Source organism: Accipiter gentilis, chromosome 29 (assembly GCF_929443795.1).
Source record: "Accipiter gentilis chromosome 29, bAccGen1.1, whole genome shotgun sequence".
Taxonomy (NCBI): domain Eukaryota; kingdom Metazoa; phylum Chordata; class Aves; order Accipitriformes; family Accipitridae; genus Astur; species Astur gentilis.
The window spans coordinates 12,341,584-12,360,024 of NC_064908.1; the positions used below are offsets into that span (position 1 = coordinate 12,341,584).

The window sequence follows — 18,441 nt, forward strand, 5'->3', positions numbered from 1 at the left end:
TCCTTTCATGATCTGCTACCAGCAACACGGAGCAAGCAGCACATTGTGGCAGTGTCGTATTCACACTCACTATCACCCTCAACCATAACGACGGCAAATGATGCTTCGTTTCTCTCCATCTTCCCAGTTCTACCCACTTTGATACTGAAGCACAAGCAGGAGGAGGTGGCTTGACGCTCAAGGAGCACAGCTACGGCACGTGCTCTGCATGGGCAGAGGGCTGACCACCTCGGTGGTGGGGAATGACTGGGAGGAGCAGTGTAGTTCAGTGGTCAGCTTGTGGGTCCTGAGAGAGGAGTGAGCGCAGGGCAGGGCACAGAGCTGGGGGGATCCAGGACCTGCACTCCTCTGCCCTCGGAGGCTAGTACCGTTCAATGCTGAGGGTCTTGGGCTGAGGTGAATTCACTGCCTGGCTCTTGTGACCTCAGGGAAGGCATTTTATCTCTCTGTCTTGTTTTTTTCCCCTCCATTTACACAGGAAGGGAGAGCCCATTCCTACCTCGGAGAGTGCAAGGCCTGACTTCGCACCAGCAAAGTACTTTGAGATAGTCTCAGGGCTCACAGGCTCAAAACATCCCCTCCCCAGGCCTCCTCACCATCCCCTGCGTGGGCACGTGGCAGCCACCCCCCAGACCCCCACAGATGTGTGTTCAGAGACCCAGCAGCAGAGCCGTGGGCAGGAGCGAAAGAAAACCGCACCAGGGAGAGGAACATCGAGAAAGGGACCGAGGAGCTCCCAGAGCTACAAAGCACCACAGCAGCGAGACGGCCACCACCCCAGGAGCGACGCAGCCCCCAGCCAAACCCACAGACCCCAACCCGTCACACAGCGAACACCCAGCCCGTCCTCCGCCCCCAGCCATCCCCAGGCCTGCTCTGTGCGTGTGCTACAAACACATTCAAAGCACTGTTTTATTTTTAACCGTTGCATTTTGCCTGCTTACAGCAGCTGCCCCAACCTGCGCTGGCCCCCAGGTGGGCCTGACCTCCCAGGTGGGCCCCAGAGATGGTGGAGGTAGTTAAACCAGGCACAGGTCTGCCTGTCCCCATCTGAGGATCTCACCCGTCATCTTTTAAGATGAGGCCTTCCTCCTCAGCTCCCAACCCTAACACCAGGGCAAGGATCCCCCTGTCCTTCTACCCATGGCTGGCTGGAGGATGCAGTGCTCCCCATGCAGGACCGTCTCAGGCAGCGGGGCTCAGCTCATCCAGGGGACCTTCCAAGCCAGGGCCACCACAACAAGCAATAGCGATTCCCCAGGTCCCCCATCCAGCACAGGCAGGGACATGGCCTGGCTACGGCAACCAGAACAGACATAAAAAGCACTTTGCACCACGGTCATGTTATCCCCTCATCCCTCCCCCTCATCCCCTTCGGAGCTTCTTAACTTCAGAAACCTTCCTCCAGAGGAGTGTTGGAGTGACAGAAAACATTTTCCAAGCCTAATATCAGTTCCAGATGTTCACAGCCATTTCAGTTTGTACCTCACCCTGTAAAACACATTTCTCCCTCTCCCTCTCAAGTGGAGCGCCTGCTTCGTCCATGACATAATGCGCTGGCGGGCTCGGCTGCGCACACACACACACACACACGCTCGCACCCTCTTCGAGAGCCCCATGTTCAAACAAAGAGCATCACTCAACTACAAAGCCGTCGCACACATGGAATTACGAGTAATTTCCACAAGTTTTAATAAACAGTTTGGGATGTAATTGCTCTCCGTCTTCTCCGCTGGCTCCCGAGCGGAGAGCCGCTTGCTCCCCGCGCGCTGGTGTTGAAAGCGTGGTTTGTTTCGCACACAAGTTCACCTCCTATTAGCCTCAGATGGTCCAAGGGCCGTGTTTTTCTAAGCACCAGTAATAAGCCTCTTTAAAAAGCATGTACAGCCGGAGGCAGACAACCCATTTGAGCTCCCAGCTCCTTCCGCCCCATCCCGCAGCATCGCCGCCCTGAACAGAGCCCAGCAGGGAGCAGAGGGGATGCACGTTAGACCAGCCCCAAGACTCCCTCCTGACTCCACTCCAGGAAGAAGAGGAGAAAATATCTTCTGGCTCAAGGGAAAGGCTATGTCTTCCAGTTGCAAAGCAAAGGGGAGGCCAAGGAGTTTTACAAGGGTGAGAGACTGGAGGCTTTTGGTGGGCAGCAGGAGCAGGAGCCAGGTACCATCTAGCTTGCCACGGAGCTGAAGAGCAGGTTGGCACAGCTCTAACCCCAGCCAATGCCAGGAATCCCAATAAGAAATGGCTACAACTGTAATAAACCAAACAAAACTCCTGTACAAGCACAAATAACCCACACATTTAAACTCAAGAGATCCAAGGGATGAATGGCAGCAGCCTCAAGAGTCCTCAAACCTTGCAGCATCCTCCCAGCCCAGCATTGCCGTGCTCTGCAAATACCCGTGGTACACCTCCCAGCAACGGGAGCAACCTGCTCCTACCTGCCAGCAGCCAGGAGGCTGATGGGGAAGAAAGATCTGCCAATATCCTTCAAAAGACATCCAAATTTCATATGCCACATCCCCCTCCCAAAGCTTCCCCCCCTTCTGGGGTTGACTTGTTTTTGTGGGTGCTGCTCAGATGTAATGGAGATGCAGTGCAGCATGATGGGTGGGTGATGGTGGTGAGGGGATACTCATGGTAGGATTTTTGGCTGGGTGAAGCATGGTACCAAGCAAAGCCTTTGAGAGCTGTAGCAGTCAGCATCTCTGCAAACCTATGCAAGGTATTTGCAAGAATCAAGTCATCTGGCATTAGGGGCCTGTAGGGTAAGAAAGGAATGAAGGCAGGAATGTTGTTTGGTTATAAACAACATAGCAAGAAGGGAGAGATTTAAGATTGGCTTTTCTCTTTAATTGTTAATGGGGTCATTCTGTCCCCAACAGTCCCCCAGAAGAGGGAGGGGGGGGGGCAGCTCCCCACAATGAATTCAATTGCCTGTCAAACACATGGCAGTCATAAAAGGAAAATAATAATAATAATAATCTGTATTTCCTACTCTGGCTGCCAGGCAAAGATCCAGCCACTTCAAAGGAAAAAAAACCATGTTTCCCCAGTCTGGCCTCACCTGACCGATGTGTGAGCAATCTGGAATCCCCATCCAAAACAAAGCCCCTCCTTTGGTGGCTTGTTTTCTTTCTCCATTACCAGAGAGTGACCCTCCAAGATAAAGAACAAGCCTTCTTCCACACCAGAAAACTAGAAACATAACCCAGGGGCCATGGCCACATCAGGCAGCTCTGGAAGTGGATGCTGGCAAGGTGTAGGAGAAAGGTCCTGCTGGACAGGACTGGTGTATGAGCCAGGAACCAGAGCTCCTCATAGGGGTCTCCACCAACAGCCAGGGTCCCCCAGGATGTGGGACTCTGGCTCTCACCAGCAGGAAAGTCCAGCTCTTGTAGCACAAAAACTTTGGATATGGTGTTAAGAGAGGCTACAGAAGCAGAATAGATGGGCCCAAGATGAACAGAGAGGGTGAAAACTTCCCTGTGCCTGTGAGCTGGAGCAGTTTGCTCTGTGGCAGCTCACAGCAGCAGAGGGTCTTACCGAATTAGTGAGGAGAAGAAAAAAGCCACCACCACAAGGTGACAAAGCTTCTGACCAAGACCCAAGGACTGCCTGTGTGCAACTCCTGATCTTGCTCTGAATGATCTTCCTGAAATTGCCTTCCTGACAGGGAAACACAGACAAATATCTTGCCAGGATGTTCAGGAAACCCCTGCAAGACTGCACGAGCACGGTGAGGCTTCCCCCTCCGGTGCCAGCCCTGTCCCCATCTTCATTCTGGTTCCTCGTCCTTGCAGGCAGCACCAGACATGCATGCCTTGCACAAGCTGACCAGACTCCACCTTAAACCAAATGAGGTTTTTAATCACCCAAAGAAGTAGCTGTTGCAGAGCCTTGCTCCAATGACAAATGGAAACCTTCTTCCTATGTTCCCTTACCTAGCGGGGGCTGAAGTTAGGCACTGCCAGCAGCTGGGGAAGGAGCCTTCACCCAAAGGTAAATCTCTGCTTCAGTCAACAACACTGGCTGCCCCAGATATGTCACATGAGCTTCTTCAACAAACTACATCCAAAATCCTCAAGCAAAAAGCCATAGGAGGTTTTGCCCGGCTTTCCATACGGCAGTAGCATCACTCAAGGTCTCAAGTGCTATTTTCTGAAATACATCATTGACTCATTCAGATCAAACCCCATCCTTCACGACCCTCCACCTTGCCCAGTAGCTTCTGGAGCACAGCTTGCATTGCTGACAAAGCCTTTGCAAGGCACAGAGCACTCAGTCCAAGCCTGAGCTGGGAACCAAACTCCAACCCAGGGAAGTTTCAGGTTCCCCTGGAAAAGTTTTGTGCTGCTAAAATGATCTCCCCAAATATTGCAGGCTTTGAGTTACTTTGATAGGTATGCAAGGCAACTTAAAAGTGTCCTTTCAAAGGCCAGCGAGCAATGCAGTACTCACTGGAACAGACCAGTAAAGCCCTTGAGTTGTTGAGGGCTGACCTTCTTCCCACACCCACCATCCTGCAGCATTTCAGATTGATCAGATCAAACAGACGCTGCAACTCACAACTCTCCTACCCAAAAAGAGCAAATAATTTCCTTCTGCCATGCTGCATTTTTGTATTTCCCCTTCCCCTCAAATACCCATGCCTGCAAGAAGCCTTCAGAAACCTCTCCTGAATGGAGCAGTTTTGATACCTCATATAACACCTTGGCTCTATGCGTCGTTCCCCACAAAACCAGCAGCTCCCAGCCAGGCTAGGCACAGGATGCGTCACCGTGCACCCTCTGCACCAAGAGGAGCTTGCTTTCAGCAGCTGCACCCACCTGTGTAGAGGTCCGTGTCCGTGTATTCATCCACCTTCTTGTGCTGCAGGACATAGTCAGACACCTTCGTCCCAATGGCAGGCTGCACATCCAGCCACTCCAGAGAGACCACAGTGCTGGAGGGCTCCACATTGGGGGAGAGCCGCAGGCTGGGCAGGAGACAGGAAAGAAACCAAATAAGACATCAGCTCACTTTCTGGGGAGGAATCCACATCTACAAGCAGCACAACCCCAGGCAGGGCTCACACTCATACACAGGGATGTGCACACAGACCCACAAGGACAGGGGGCACAAGGGGAGCGCGGGTAGGTGAGCACAGAAGAACTTCCAGTTGAAGACCAGTTGGGTCCAGCCTACTGCAATGTGTGTCCTTACCTCCCCCAGCTCCTGGAAGCCTAGGTCATGCAACTGGAACTGTGCAACCCCAAATATCCTGTCTAAAGGAGCCTTCATCTCCTGCAGGAACTGCTGAACTTCAGCAGCCCAATGGGGAACCAAGGACCAGCTGCCCAGGAGCAAAAGAGAATGGGAGGATACAGCTTAACCTTCATGCAACCCAGAGGAGCTGAGTCTACAGGAGGAGAGGATCCAGTCTGCATCACCAGCAAGCAAAAGCAAGGAAGGGTGGGAGGGAGAGAAGGGGCAGGTGTGGCTCTGAATTTACCCAGCTGCAAATGAGCAAGCCTCTGATGGGTGTGAGCAAAAGCCAAAGCAGGGCAGCTGTGCAGGAGCTCCTGCCTGGATCAGAGACCATGTGGGTAGGGGTGAAGGTAGAGCAGCTTTGTGCTCCTTGCTGTGCTAGCGAAAAGGTGTCTGCTCTCTTTGCACCAGGGTAAATGACAACACAAAGTACAGGACTATGGAGAGTCTGGCTTCAAAAGTATGAGTGTGTTTATGGAACTCAGGATGGGAAATGAATCCCCTCCAAGGATACTGGCTCGCTAAGAAGGTGTTCTGCTCCTTGTGGCTCACTGGAGCCAGTCTTCCTGCTTTCTCAGCTAATTCCCCATTAGTTTGCTCCTGATTCGCTCTTGCTCTGACAAGCCACAATGAATTGCACCGTAATTCCATTTCTTTCAGCATTTGAAATCCCATTCTACAAGACCTGCTAATCAGGTGATGAAAATCTATAAGGAGACCTTCCAGGGCCACAGCCGGAGCCAGGATATCCTAAAGGCATCACTCACACAGTGAAGAGTGCTGGATGGCAGCCCTGGGACTCGAAGGTGAGAGGAAGGAGGTGCCCATGGGCCAAGCCTTTGGGAAAGGGGCTGGTGCCAGGGGCCGTGACCCGCGGGAGGGGCTCGCACCAATACATACACAGGCGGAGGGAGAGGGCTGCAGTTCGGGAGTCCGTTCTCATCGAAGGCGTTGAGGTCACACCTGCACCAGTCTTCGATAACATCGCCTTTCCCCGAGCACCAGTATGAGCTCATCAGGGCTCCCTTGAAAGCCTGATGTGAGAACAAAAAGCGTGAACACGTGTGCTAAAGATTCAGTGAAATCCAGCCAGCGGCTTGGCCGCGTGGTGCTGAGCATCGGGGAGGGTGTGTGCAGAGCTCCGGGATTGGGAAATACGAGGTGGGGGTGTCCTCCCCAGCTCTGCCACAGACTCTCTGCATGGCCCTGGGCAAGTCCCTTCACCTTCCTGTGCTTTAGCTCCTGCATATCGAGCAATGCTGGTTCATCCCTGGGCACTGCTTTTGGTGTGGGGACGGGGAGTGTCTGCACGATGCTACAGAGGGGATCTCCTGTGATGGAGGACTGGGCTGCCTGAAGAAACACAAACGTAAGCCCGTTTGTGACACTGGACATCATACGTGGGGTACCTTTACACTGCTGCTGTGCACAATGAAACTCTTCCACGTGCCCATTGCTGTTTCTGTCCCCACAAAGAATAAAGTAATTCCTACATCCCCAACAACAGAGACCACTTCCATCCTCATAGGTTTGTTATTCACAAGAGTTGCCCTCCTGCAAGCAAATTGCTGCTTTATTCACTTGCATAAGGAATACAAGCAAAATAGCAGTATCTGGAAGAAAAAAAAAAAAAATCCTGTAAAATACTTGCAGGGTGTTCCCCAGCCGGGTAGTCTCCCTGCTGCAAGCTGTCCCCAGCCTGACCAGGAGCCCTCTTGACTGCTCCTAATGATGCCAATGGAACCCCAGAACAATAGCTGTACATCTGCTGGGATCTGAGGCTGAAACACTTTTGACTGAATTCCCGAAGCCCTCCAGGTCTAACCCTGTGGTGTCTTCCCTGTGCTCATCCCGCGGCTCAGGGCACTCAGTGTCAGTCCCCACGCTGCAGGATGGGGCATCTCTTGCACCGTACCCTGCTGTAGTTCAGACTGCAGTGATTTACGGTAGTTTCTCCTGCTACCCTTTGCCTGTCGTGCCTAATTAAACAGCGTCTCTCCCCGCACACACACATGGCCAACGTTCAACCTGACCCTGTGAAGCCACAACGCCCTGCTAGAATAATTGTAACACCAAAACTTTATCCACTAAAACAAACCTCTTTGTAATGCTTTTGACCTTTTAAAAGGCACATTTTGGGGTTGAAACGCCTTCACAGGTCCTCATCCACATACAGCAGCCAAGCGCAGCCCAGCTCGCAGTAGCACTATTCCGCCCATTCAAAGCTGCCTGCGGATGCCTGGCCCTGGCGATATCATCTGTGCTGCCAGGTTACGCCTTAAAGATAAAAACGTGCCCTTTGAGGAGGACAGGTACGGCTCCAGCGGCTGCGGCATTTAGCAGAAAACTCTAGGAAAAGCGCCATCCCGGCGAGGTTTCTGAAAAGAGGAGGTATAAATAGAGCCTGACGTCAGGGCTCCCATTGTCCGGGGTTTTGTCGCTCTCCCCAAACACCTCGAGCGCCTTTAACGAGGCGCCTCGAGGCTCTCGCGTCTGAAACATTTTCTGCTTCCAGGCATTTATAAAATGGGACTGTTCCAGAAGGGGGAAAAAAAAAAAGGAAGGAAAAAACATGTGAAAGAGAGAAAATGTGACGTTATTTTACTTTGTTCTTTAGAATGTAATTGAAGCTCTGGGCTGGAAACAGCATCGCAAAGTAATTGGAGAGCAGGGAAGACAGAGAGGAGTTTATCTGACACATGAAATAAATGGGTGCAGATACAATTCTGTAGAGAGCAGCGCATCTGTGCAGGATAGAAACAGAAAATGATGCATGTAGATGGATGAGGAAGTGTGTGCTCTCCCTAGGAAGCAGGATAAATACATATGTCGTGGTACATGTGTGCACAGAGATGTGGGCGAAGGCAGATTTTGGAAGAGCTGAACTGTCACACTGACGGCACCGCTCCACTGTCACTGCGTTCCCGGCCTCGAGCCCCGCCGCTTTGCATGCTCCCTCCCTGGCCCCTAACCCAGATCCTCCTTGCACATCCCCAGCCCAGGGAAGAAATCCCCCCCACCCCATCCATGCCCTTTAGCCAAATCCAATAGTCAATTCCTTCCTTCTATTTTCTTTTTTCTGCTGGTAAGTGCAAGGCTGGATGAGCAATCCCCTCCGCTCTGCCTGCCCAGCCTCACATACATTTTAATTAGATCCTGTGGGTACCCAGCCGTCATCTGCCTTGTGTCAACCTTCACACAAACGAGGTTAGCTAATCGATGCGTCCTTCAATTGCACTCATTAAGGCGAGCACACCTACACGCACTAACCGGGTTACTTGGAGCGTGGCTAGCCCCCGGTGCTGGCTGCTGCCTCCCTCCAATTTCCAGCAGCCGGCTGACATCAGGGCCAGGCTGGGGTGGCCGGGCAGCCAGGACTCACCTTCTCTCACCTTCCAATGGGATTTCGAGCCAGTGGTTTCCAGGATTTTCCCATTGGTGCCGGGGAGTGTGTGTCAAAGGGTGGGGAAGTGGCAAGAGCAAACCGATGCGGGGAACGGTTAAGAACGTGCAGAAAGAAAGGATGAAGCTCCCTGCACGAAGGTGTTCACCACTGCTTTAGGAGGCTCTACAACCCTCTGTGGGGACACCAGCCTGCTCTGTGGAGACACGCAGTTGCTCCGCAGAAACTTCAGGACAAATGGAGGGTCTCTGTGGTCTTCTTAGCCCTGAAGCCAGGTACAGCTTTTGCTGTAGCTCACACAGAGCCCACCATTCCTTCCCTCAGCTCCCCCAGCCTGCTCCAGGTTCTGGTTGCAGTGGCAGAGGCTGCTCTCAGGCCCTGGCAGAGATCAGCACTTGAATTTGCCCTCTCCTGCAAAGGCGATAGCTTTCACCAGCCCAGCCCCAAAGGCACATTGCAGGCACATGCTCCTCCACAGGTGGCAACCACGTGAAAACCTTTCCTTCCCTTTCTCCTTCTGACAGCGTAGCCCAGGAGGTATGGCACTGCTCACACAAACCCAGGGGAATGGCAGCTGCCACCCAAACCAGGAGCCGAACAGCACAGGAAGACCAAGAGCAACGGGCAAAGGATGCAGTGAAGGTGCTGAGACCCATCCCACGGGCAGCTGCAGCCTTTGGGAGAGCTCCCGGTGGGAATGCACAGGGACCTCCCTGGTCTGTGGTGGCTGAGGACCACCTTGCCTTCCTGCCTTGGAGCGGGCACCTCCACATCTCCTGTCCTTCCCTGCTGCCATGCTTGGAAACATGCAGCAAACACTTTCCTCCCTGCCAGGAGACAAGCACATACAACAAGAAGACCATCTCCACCATGACCATATCCACATCGGATGCTTCACCATGGTGGTCACACCAAGCTGGGAAAACCCAATAGGCTCTGCAAGTGTGAAGGGCTTCCCAGGAGCAGACCTGCTTGCTGGGGATGGCAGAGTGGCCCCCACGCACCATCCTGCGCTTGCCAACCACTCCCCAGGATCTCAACGCCCCTCTGTGCCCTTAGGCAATTTTATCTTTCATTTAAAAGTATCCAAATTGTATTGTTTCCCTGTGAGTCAGCCCATTTAGTTTATGTCCTTCAGTGCCAGAGGGGAAATTTATGAGATGAGAAACTGGCTCGAAACGTTTATTTTCTAGATGACGAGTCATGCCATTAGATATATAGCATTATGAATCATAGGAACAGCATCTAATTTGCTCTTAAAGGTATAATAGGTCTGACTCCCCACACCCATACACACACATATATTGGATTGATAGTTCCCCCATAGGATGGCTAGTTCATTTGTTTTGACACAAGCAAGACTTACAGGACCATAAAGTCCCATCTTACCATAAGTTAAGCCTATTCATAAAAAAAATATTAGGGAAACGAATGATCAGCTAAGCACATTTATCCTACACTAGATTGCATATGGATCTTTCTCCTGTTGTTATTTGTGCTCGGGGGAGGCCATTTGGCCCCATTTTATAGCTTAGACTCTCTGCAACAGAATATAGAAGACCATTTCCTTTGTCCTCTGTTAGACCTGGCTGATGGAAGGAGAAGCATTAAGTTATTTCTGACCATGGGTTTTATGCTGACATCCCTGGAGATGTAAATTATAGGACATGAAGGAACCAGCATTTGCAGGACTCAGCATGCGCCACAGGGGCTGGTTTCCAGATGGGATACTGGAAAGGGCATGTGTTGGGTGCATATCTGTGAATATGTGGTCTTCTCTATGGCCGACAGGGGTATGAAAATCTGGCTCAAATGTTTCTCTCAGTCTAGGGTTTTTTTGTGGTTGGTATGCACACCTCAGTTTCTGGAAAAATTCAAAAGGAAATACAAGAAGATAAAAAAAACACCACAAATGAGCATGTAAGCTGGACAAAGATGTGCTGGAGATAGTGGAGAAGATCTAGAAGCTGAAAATTTCATACATTTTGGGTTTTGCACCAGTGTCCCTGGTCTTTGTTTGCTTGTTCTTCTTCTCAATGTACAAGGCAAGGAAAAAGAGTGGAAGCAGGCTGGGTCATGCCACCAGACATGCTCAGCCCTATGTCCAGGGACACAGCAGCCAACAGAGCCATTTTGTGCCTTCCTGTTTGCAGGATGGAGACGGTGCCTGCCCACCACCACCACCACCTTCCCTTGTGTGCAGGCAGGTGCCACTGGAGGAGGCAGAGGGCTGCCCGGCAAGGTGCAGCTGTGTCCCACCTACCAGCAAATCCAATTGCCCAGCGATGCCACCCCGTACAGTGCCTGACACAACCAGGCCACTGACCAGAGTTCCTGGACACTGCTGTGCTCCAAGCAGTCTGTAAACAGCAATAGCGATACTGACTGTTCGTCAAGGGAAAGACAACTATGAGATGCAGGCTCCAGCAAGGATTTCACAGCCTGAATGGGATGCTACCATGATGATAGGGTGGCTGGAAGAAAAGCTTTCCATGCCCTTACAGTGATGCTCAATGCTGTTCACAGGAGATAAAACACTGCTCCTTATTCTAGACATCTCTGGAAGGGGGGGGCTGGGGGGGTATAAAAAAGGAGGAGAAAAACTAAGAATTTCCCAGGCCAGAGACTCTTTCCAGGATCACGCAGTTTGCGTCTGAAAGTCTGCTCCAGGTTCACAGCAAAGGAGGATGAAGTTTCCCTACTGCTGTTGGCAGGTGATCTCATCTTGTGCTGCTCACACCCTCCCTGCCTCCGGCTGCCTGTCCCTGGGGAGCGGGATCACCAGCACTTCATCCTGGGAAGGCACATCAGCAGCTTGCTGGAAAGGTCAGGGTGCTGGAAGGGACCCAGGGTGGGCAGCATCCTGGTTTCTGTTATTTATGGGATCTGAGGGAGCAGCAGAGGACACTGTAAAACCTGGCAGCAGGGGAAATAAAAGCCTTTGCGCTACAGCGAGAGTCCTGTCCTGGGGAGCCGGCTCCGCTTTCACACCTTGGCTACAAAGCTCCCCATTATAGCACGATTGGGGCGGTTACAATGCGGCTGTTCTTCCCCCGGTAACGCGAGTCGGATGTGGGCTAGAGCTGCAGCAGGATGCTCAAATGTGCGAGGAGGAGGACAAGGGCCAATTAGCAGATATTAAAACAAAGCAAAAACAAATAAAAAAACCCACACCCCAGACTTAAAAAAAAATAAAAAAACCAAAAAAATCACCTCAACAATACAAATGCTGTCCCCATTCGCCCTGGCTTCCTTTCTGCTTTGGTGGTGCAAAAAAAAAAATCACTGGCACTGGTTCCACACCTTCAGGGGCTGCTTCAGGGAAGCTGTGTATGTGCAGGGAGGATCGTTGTCCTCCAGCAGCTCTGCTGTTGGGTGCTATATGGGGGGCCAAGTGAGCCCATGGCCTCGGGGACACCTCTCACCCTGTCACCATAGCATCCTGCAAAACCTCACCCTCCTCCTGCCAGGCCCAGAAGGGCAGAGGACATCAGGAGAACCAGCCCTGAGACACAGGGCAATGGGACGGGCCCAGATACCCACCCTCCTGAGAAATGAATCCCAATTTGACTTCTGCAGCCTCTGCCTCAATCCCTCTGTCCCTCCTCCTCAGGCTCATGTTTCTCCTAGTCCTGCTCAAGCCTAGAACCGATCTCCTCCAGGCACGTCTCTGGTCTCCACTTACAGAGGTTTGCTTCCCTGTGGTCTGAACCGGGATGGCCGCACAGACGACGTTTACCTGATGGAGTCAAGGGCTCCTCTCCAAGGCACAGTCGTGATTTCAAAGCCAGCAGCAGAGCCCGATGATATCCGACAAGGCAATCTCCTGCTGTGGGAACATGGGGTCTCGGGGTACTGGATCTCTCAGGTATGCTTTTTCATCTGCTCTGCCCTTTGAGGGCAATGACAACACCAAAGTGGGGAGGGGGGGTGTCACAGCAGCAGTGATACACTTGGATACTCCAGCTCCTTGCCCAGGGGCTGGAGAGCCACAATGGAGAGCCCAGTCTGCACAAACGGTGGGCTCCCCACCGCCCTGACGGACAGGCAGCAATGGAGGTACGATGGACGTGTTTCACCCCATTGTGCACCCTTCAGACCATGCATCCTGGTAATTCAGGGTTGGGGTAAATGCATAGAAGGGCTCCAAGTACACAGCCAGGGCATGGCTCCATCACACTGTGTCTTACAACAGTGAGCGCAAGACAACCTCGATGCCAAGACCTGACCAAGAACCACCAACAGAAGACATCAAAACCAGCTACACTTTTTGGACTTCCGCTGAAATACAGCTATCGGAGCACGTGAACAGCAAGGGCACAGAGATCAGCTGGACCCAGGAGGAAAAGCAACACCAGTTTGTGCAGCTCCCTCTGAAACCCCACCACCACCACTTTACCATCACCTGTGTGAGCAGGTAGCCCGCTCCAGGGGGAGGAAGGACATGTGCTCCATCATCATCAGTGCATCCTCAGAGTGAGCTGAGAGTAATTAGTTTAAAGGATGGGATGGACGAAAGAGGTGCTTTCCCCTCTCTTTGCCCCTGCTTGCCTTCTGGTCCATGATAACTCAGCTGCCTGTCTGGCCAGGGTCGCTGGAGCCAGCACAGTACTCCCTGGGGACACGAGCACGGGCTGGGCACGCTCGCTGCATGCAGCTCCCCAGCTCCTCACTCCCTGGCCAAGGCGACCCTGCCAGCCTGGGGACACTGAAGTGGTGAGCGGTGGCCATGCTCTGCTCAGCAAGAGATGGCTCCTTGGGGCCAGCGGGTGCTCACAGGCAAGGGGGGGGAAGGAGCGATGGTGAATTTTGCTCCAACCTCAAGAGCTGCCATCCCAACCGGTGACCCCAGAGGGGCTCTGCAGGCCCCTGGCATGCAGGAACTGCTGGCACAAGCACAACTGTGGTCTATGCACAGGCAGTGAAGCAGCTTTCGAGAAGAGCCCTGCCAGGGTCCCAGCCACACGCCGGGCTCCTGCTGAGGCCGACGGGGCCGGCCGCGCGGGGACATGCCCCCCAGCAAGCCTCCACACTGCAGGCTGGGTTGCATGTGCTGCAAGGAGGCCGTGGCTGCAGGCAAATGCTGAGATTACTCAATTTTCAAATTAAATCAAGGTCCTAGGGGTCTTTTAAAAACCCAGGCTCCACATCCATTTGTCTCCTTAAATACAAACAACAGGGGTTTGAGTCCATTTCCCACTAGAAGCAAGACTGATCTCTCCTGCCCCCCCTCCCTGAGCCCCCCTCGCCGCGCCACCCTCTAAGCACTTCTGCAGCTGGCCGAGCTGCTCCGTGGGAGCAGCTTTGTGTTTGTCTCATGTTTTTTGGGGGGAAAGGAACAGACCACAAACAGGAGGGACCATGCTGCTGAACATGCCTGCCCGTTTCCTCCCCACCACCGGCCACGGCTGCCCTGCGGCTCCAGCCACGCACACGTGCATCCCCATCAAAGGTGCTCCTGGGCTCACCACATCTTCCAGGTCTCGGTGCCACTCCCCGGGCCAGTGCTGGCAGTGGGAGGGATGGGGGAAGCAGGGCATCCCTGCTCCTCTCAGTGCCTCTCAGGGTTAGCTGCGTGGCTTGCCTTTCTGCAGCCCAGTCAGGGGACGTGAAGGTTTGCAGAATATGCAAACCGGGGGTCTCGCTCTCTCAAGAGGCCCATGCCTCTTGGACTCCAGGGCTATGCTGGGCAGTAAGAAGTATGTTGCCCTTTCCATGGAGTAAGGACAGGCAGGAATACGTTGATGGTGGAGGAGGAAGGCCACCACAGTCTGGCACTCTCGCTGGGGTGGCATGTGGCTTTCCCCTCCTGTGGCTCCAGGATGTTCACTAGAGGGAAACCAGCCAGGATCACTATGTCTCTCTTCTCTCCCATCACATGCACACTCAACAACATCATGCCCTTGAGGTATCAGGGGCATTTTGCCAGCAGAAAGCCCCACAACGGATAGAAGCTCTTCACTGTTGGGCCTCGCCAGCCACTGACGCTGATGGAGGGTTCTTCCACAGTCCTGCAGTGGAAAATCCCCTCCAGCTTCAAATGGACATGACAACGGAGGGACCACTCTGGTGTCTGCACTGCTGCAGAGCACAAACGAAGGAGAAAAGAGATGTGGGCAGACGTTGATTAAAACACGACACAGATTCTAGAGACATCCAGAGAAGTCACTGCCAAGGTCACAGCTTCTCTGCCTCTTTTTATCTTTTGAACTCATGTTGTGAGCATTTAGACTGAAGAGCAATGGAGCTGTAACAGCAATGGTGATATAAACCTACTTGGACTAGTTTAATCTCACCAGCTGACTGGGACCAGTGGAAAGAGGACTCCAGCATTGCCTCTGTTCCAGCAAAGTCCTTCCTCTGTGACATCTTCCATGCGCAGGCACACCAGCCATGATGGCTAGGAAAAAGCCATTCAACAAAGCCCTTCAAAGGTGCTTGGACTTTCAAACACATTTTCTTGACCCTGGGAAGCTCCTTGCCCAGCACTGCCAAAGTCCCCAGCCAGGCTGCAGCTATCAGCGACCACAGAAGTTCCCTGACCAATGCCATTAAACCACAGGGGGAAACAGAAACTCCTCCTAGCAGGGGCTCAATACATATTTTGATTGCATGCAAGAAGGAAAAGAGAGGCCATCAATAACTGATAACACTGTTCCTCCATGCTGCTGGGAGCAGGAGCGATGCTTAGGCAGGACTGGAGAGACTGACCAAACCCCTGGTGATCACACACAGCTGAGAGTTTCCTTAAGCTCACAGCACAAATGTCTCTGGACAAATGCTCCCTGGGCAGCAAAAGGCAAAACCTGACTCCTGGAGACCTTCTAAATTTCAAGCCCTTGCTTCAAAGCAAGAAGGAAACAGCAGATCCCAATGACATAGAAATAAAAGAGTTTTCCAGCTTATTTAACATGGGCAAAACAATATATTTTCACCTAATCTCCCTCTCGGAAATGGTCAGTTTTAGCTGAAATCAAACATGCACACATAGAAAAATTACAAATCAGCCCAAGGCAGACACCCAGCATGGAAACTTAAACCCCCCCCAACCACTTAAGAGTCTGGCAAGGTCATCAGCAAACAAGAACATGGCCTTGTACTGTGCGGTGGTTGTAAATTTTAAAGAGCGCATAACTCACTGCACTGAGGCAAATGAAAAGAAAAACCTACCTAAAAAATGGCACATATTGAAATGGGCAAAATGTCTTTACCTGTGTCTTGCCTCATCTCTGCTGCTAGGCTTATATGGGAAAACTTTCAGCAAACTTTACAGAAGTTAGTATCCACCTTATTAATCACCCTGCTTTCTCTCTATACACATATATATTTATCTATGTGGACATATATGCAAAGAGAAAGATCTTCACTGTTTACAATTATTGTTTTTTTTAATACTATGGGGGAATTGGGATCTGATTGCAGTTCTCATATGATCAGCATTTGCTGTATCGATTTGAGTATTCTCCACCTGAACGGGGAAAAGCAGTCAGGGGAGTGCTCAGCTGTGGATGCTGTGCTCAGAGGTGCAGGATTTGCCTCAGCCCAGGCATCTGCAAATCTCGTTTATGCCACAGGCAAACACCACTCTGCTAGTGCCTGGGACCCTCCCCAGCCTTCTGCTTGATGCCGAAAAAGGACATTTCATCATCCAGACTGTACATGAGATGCTCCTGACAGCACCTGCCCTTTGGGAGCCTAGTCCTGTGCCCAGAGCAAGGTAGCGGTTTAAACCGGCGGCTTTCTGGCACGCTCACAGTGGACGAGGGCACACTGCTGGGTCTTGGTGACAGGGCAATGCCTCCGTGGTGGCGGCAGCTTCCCACCACCCACAGACCCCTTTCCCTTTCGTGCTCACCATCCCTTCCCGCTCACGGGGAAGGCCATGCCCCTGCAGACATCCCTCGTCCCTGAGCTCGCAACACCACGAGAGGCGTGGGGGCACGTTCTCACACAGGCAGCGCTAACCCCGCACCAAACCGTCCTCTCTAGGGCATGGGCATGGCTACTGCCAGCTCCATCTCCTCCAGAGAGGCAGGTACGGCTTTGCCCAGCCCAGGCCCAGTGCCGAGAACTGAGGTTTGTGCCGTGGTGGCAGCGAGCCCCTCCGGCAGTGGCGGATTACAGCCCCCAGGCACTGGGACTCGTCCCTGCCCGCGGAGCCGAAGGGCAGCAGGGAGAGGAGAGGGAGAGAAATATCCTGCAGGAGAGAGGCTGATGGAGAGGAGGGTGAGAAGCAAGCTGGGGAGGAAATGATGGAGGGAGCAGGACAGCAGATTAGAGGAAAGTTTAAGAAGTGAGCAAGGAGGGGAAAGGGAAGTGCTGGAGCTGATGCAAGGCAAGGGATTCAGGCTGAGGGAATGGGAACGGCCTGGAAAGAGGAGGGACAGGGAAGGCCAAAAGCATTCCCTGTGTCCTGCTGTGGCAAGGGTGGGGATGGCCTTGGATGGGCTGCAGGGACACAGGGGATAAGAGGGCCTGCCATCAAGAGAAGCCCACAGCCAAAACAATAAGACCCAGTCCAGCTGTCTGTGTCTGTGTGTTGGGGGGGGGGGGGGGGGGGGTCAGAGAGGACAGTGTGCACCAACCTGCTCCCCACCCCAGGACCCTCCGCTCTCACGGCACAAGGTGACCTGTCCTGGCACACGCTGCTCGCTGCCAGCTCCCGGTGTCCCCTTAGCACCTGGTCCAGCAGCATCCTCCGTCCTGCAGCCGCCCAAATCTCTTGCCCTGCCACCTCTAACCCCAGCACCGCTGATCGAGAGCACCCTGGGGTGAAGGGGGAGCAGAGTCACACACGGCACCCTTGCCCAGACAGACTCCCTGGGGGGTGTCCCTCCACCTCTGGGTGAGCAGGTGGAAGGCGGAGGAGGAGGAGGAGGAGGAGGAGGGATGCATCGAACGCAGCCCTCTGGAAGACGGCTGAGGCTTCTCTTGTTTGGTTGCTTCACTGGGTTTTTGTTTGTTTGCATGTTTGTTTGCTGGTTTTCCCAGTGCCTCAGCAGAAAGCACAATGCGGGCTGTCCTCCAGCTGCAGCTGATGGGGCCAGCCCTCTGCATGAGCCAGGGGAGGGAGGGAAGGAGGCTGCTGCTGGTGAAACACAGGCTCCAGCTCCCCAGGACAAGGAGGCGCCCCGAGCGAGCCTGGCAGGGCAGGCAGCGTCGGCAGGGCTGGGGGGAGAGGCAAGGAGGAGGAGGGGACCTTGCAGCCAGGGCCAGAGAGGCAGGGTGGCATTGCCACCTGGGCCCAGGGCTAGAAAGGGGAGCTGGTGGTGAGCAGGGTCTGTGGAGATCCCCCAGATTCTGCTGGGCTCTGCTTCCTTTCACAGTTACCCTTTCCCCGCTGGCTAACCTACGTCTCGTACCCCAAAAGGAACTGTCTTCTTGCAGATTGCTGGTGGGAAGCACATCTTTCTTGTCTGAAGGAAACCAACTTTCCCTGTACTGGTAATGCCCCATCCCAGCACTGCCTTGGACATGCCGGTAACAGCAGGTCAATGTCTACACAAGAATTCCCCAATGGGAAGAGCAGGCACGGGTGGGGAAAGGATGCAGGATGAGAAAATAGTGGGAGAAAGGGAGTTTGGGAAAAGAGCTGGAAAGAAAGAGGAACCAAGGTATGGAAGTCAGGCACAGCTGCATGGAAGAACCAGGAGGGTTGATAGACAGGAAAGCGGGAACAAGATCAAGAAATAGGTGAGGAGGGACAGTCCCCATAAAGGACTTGGGTGCCAGGAGAAGCACGGGGGCTCTTTTGCCCGTGGATCTGGGAAGGGGATGAAGCATCATTC

General features: G+C 53.1%; 1 protein-coding gene across 2 annotated transcripts in view; it reads right to left on the reverse strand.

Annotated features, from left to right (window-relative positions):
* ASTN2 (astrotactin 2) overlaps nucleotides 1-18,441 on the reverse strand; it is a 361,171-nt gene that overhangs the window by 87,120 nt on the left and 255,610 nt on the right. For both annotated transcript variants that reach the window (XM_049832481.1, XM_049832482.1), the window contains 2 exons: nucleotides 6,151-6,284; nucleotides 4,830-4,978 (listed from right to left, as the gene is read on the reverse strand). In XM_049832481.1, the coding sequence (XP_049688438.1) occupies nucleotides 4,830-4,978; nucleotides 6,151-6,284 (283 nt within the window). The remainder of the gene's footprint in view (nucleotides 1-4,829; nucleotides 4,979-6,150; nucleotides 6,285-18,441) is intronic.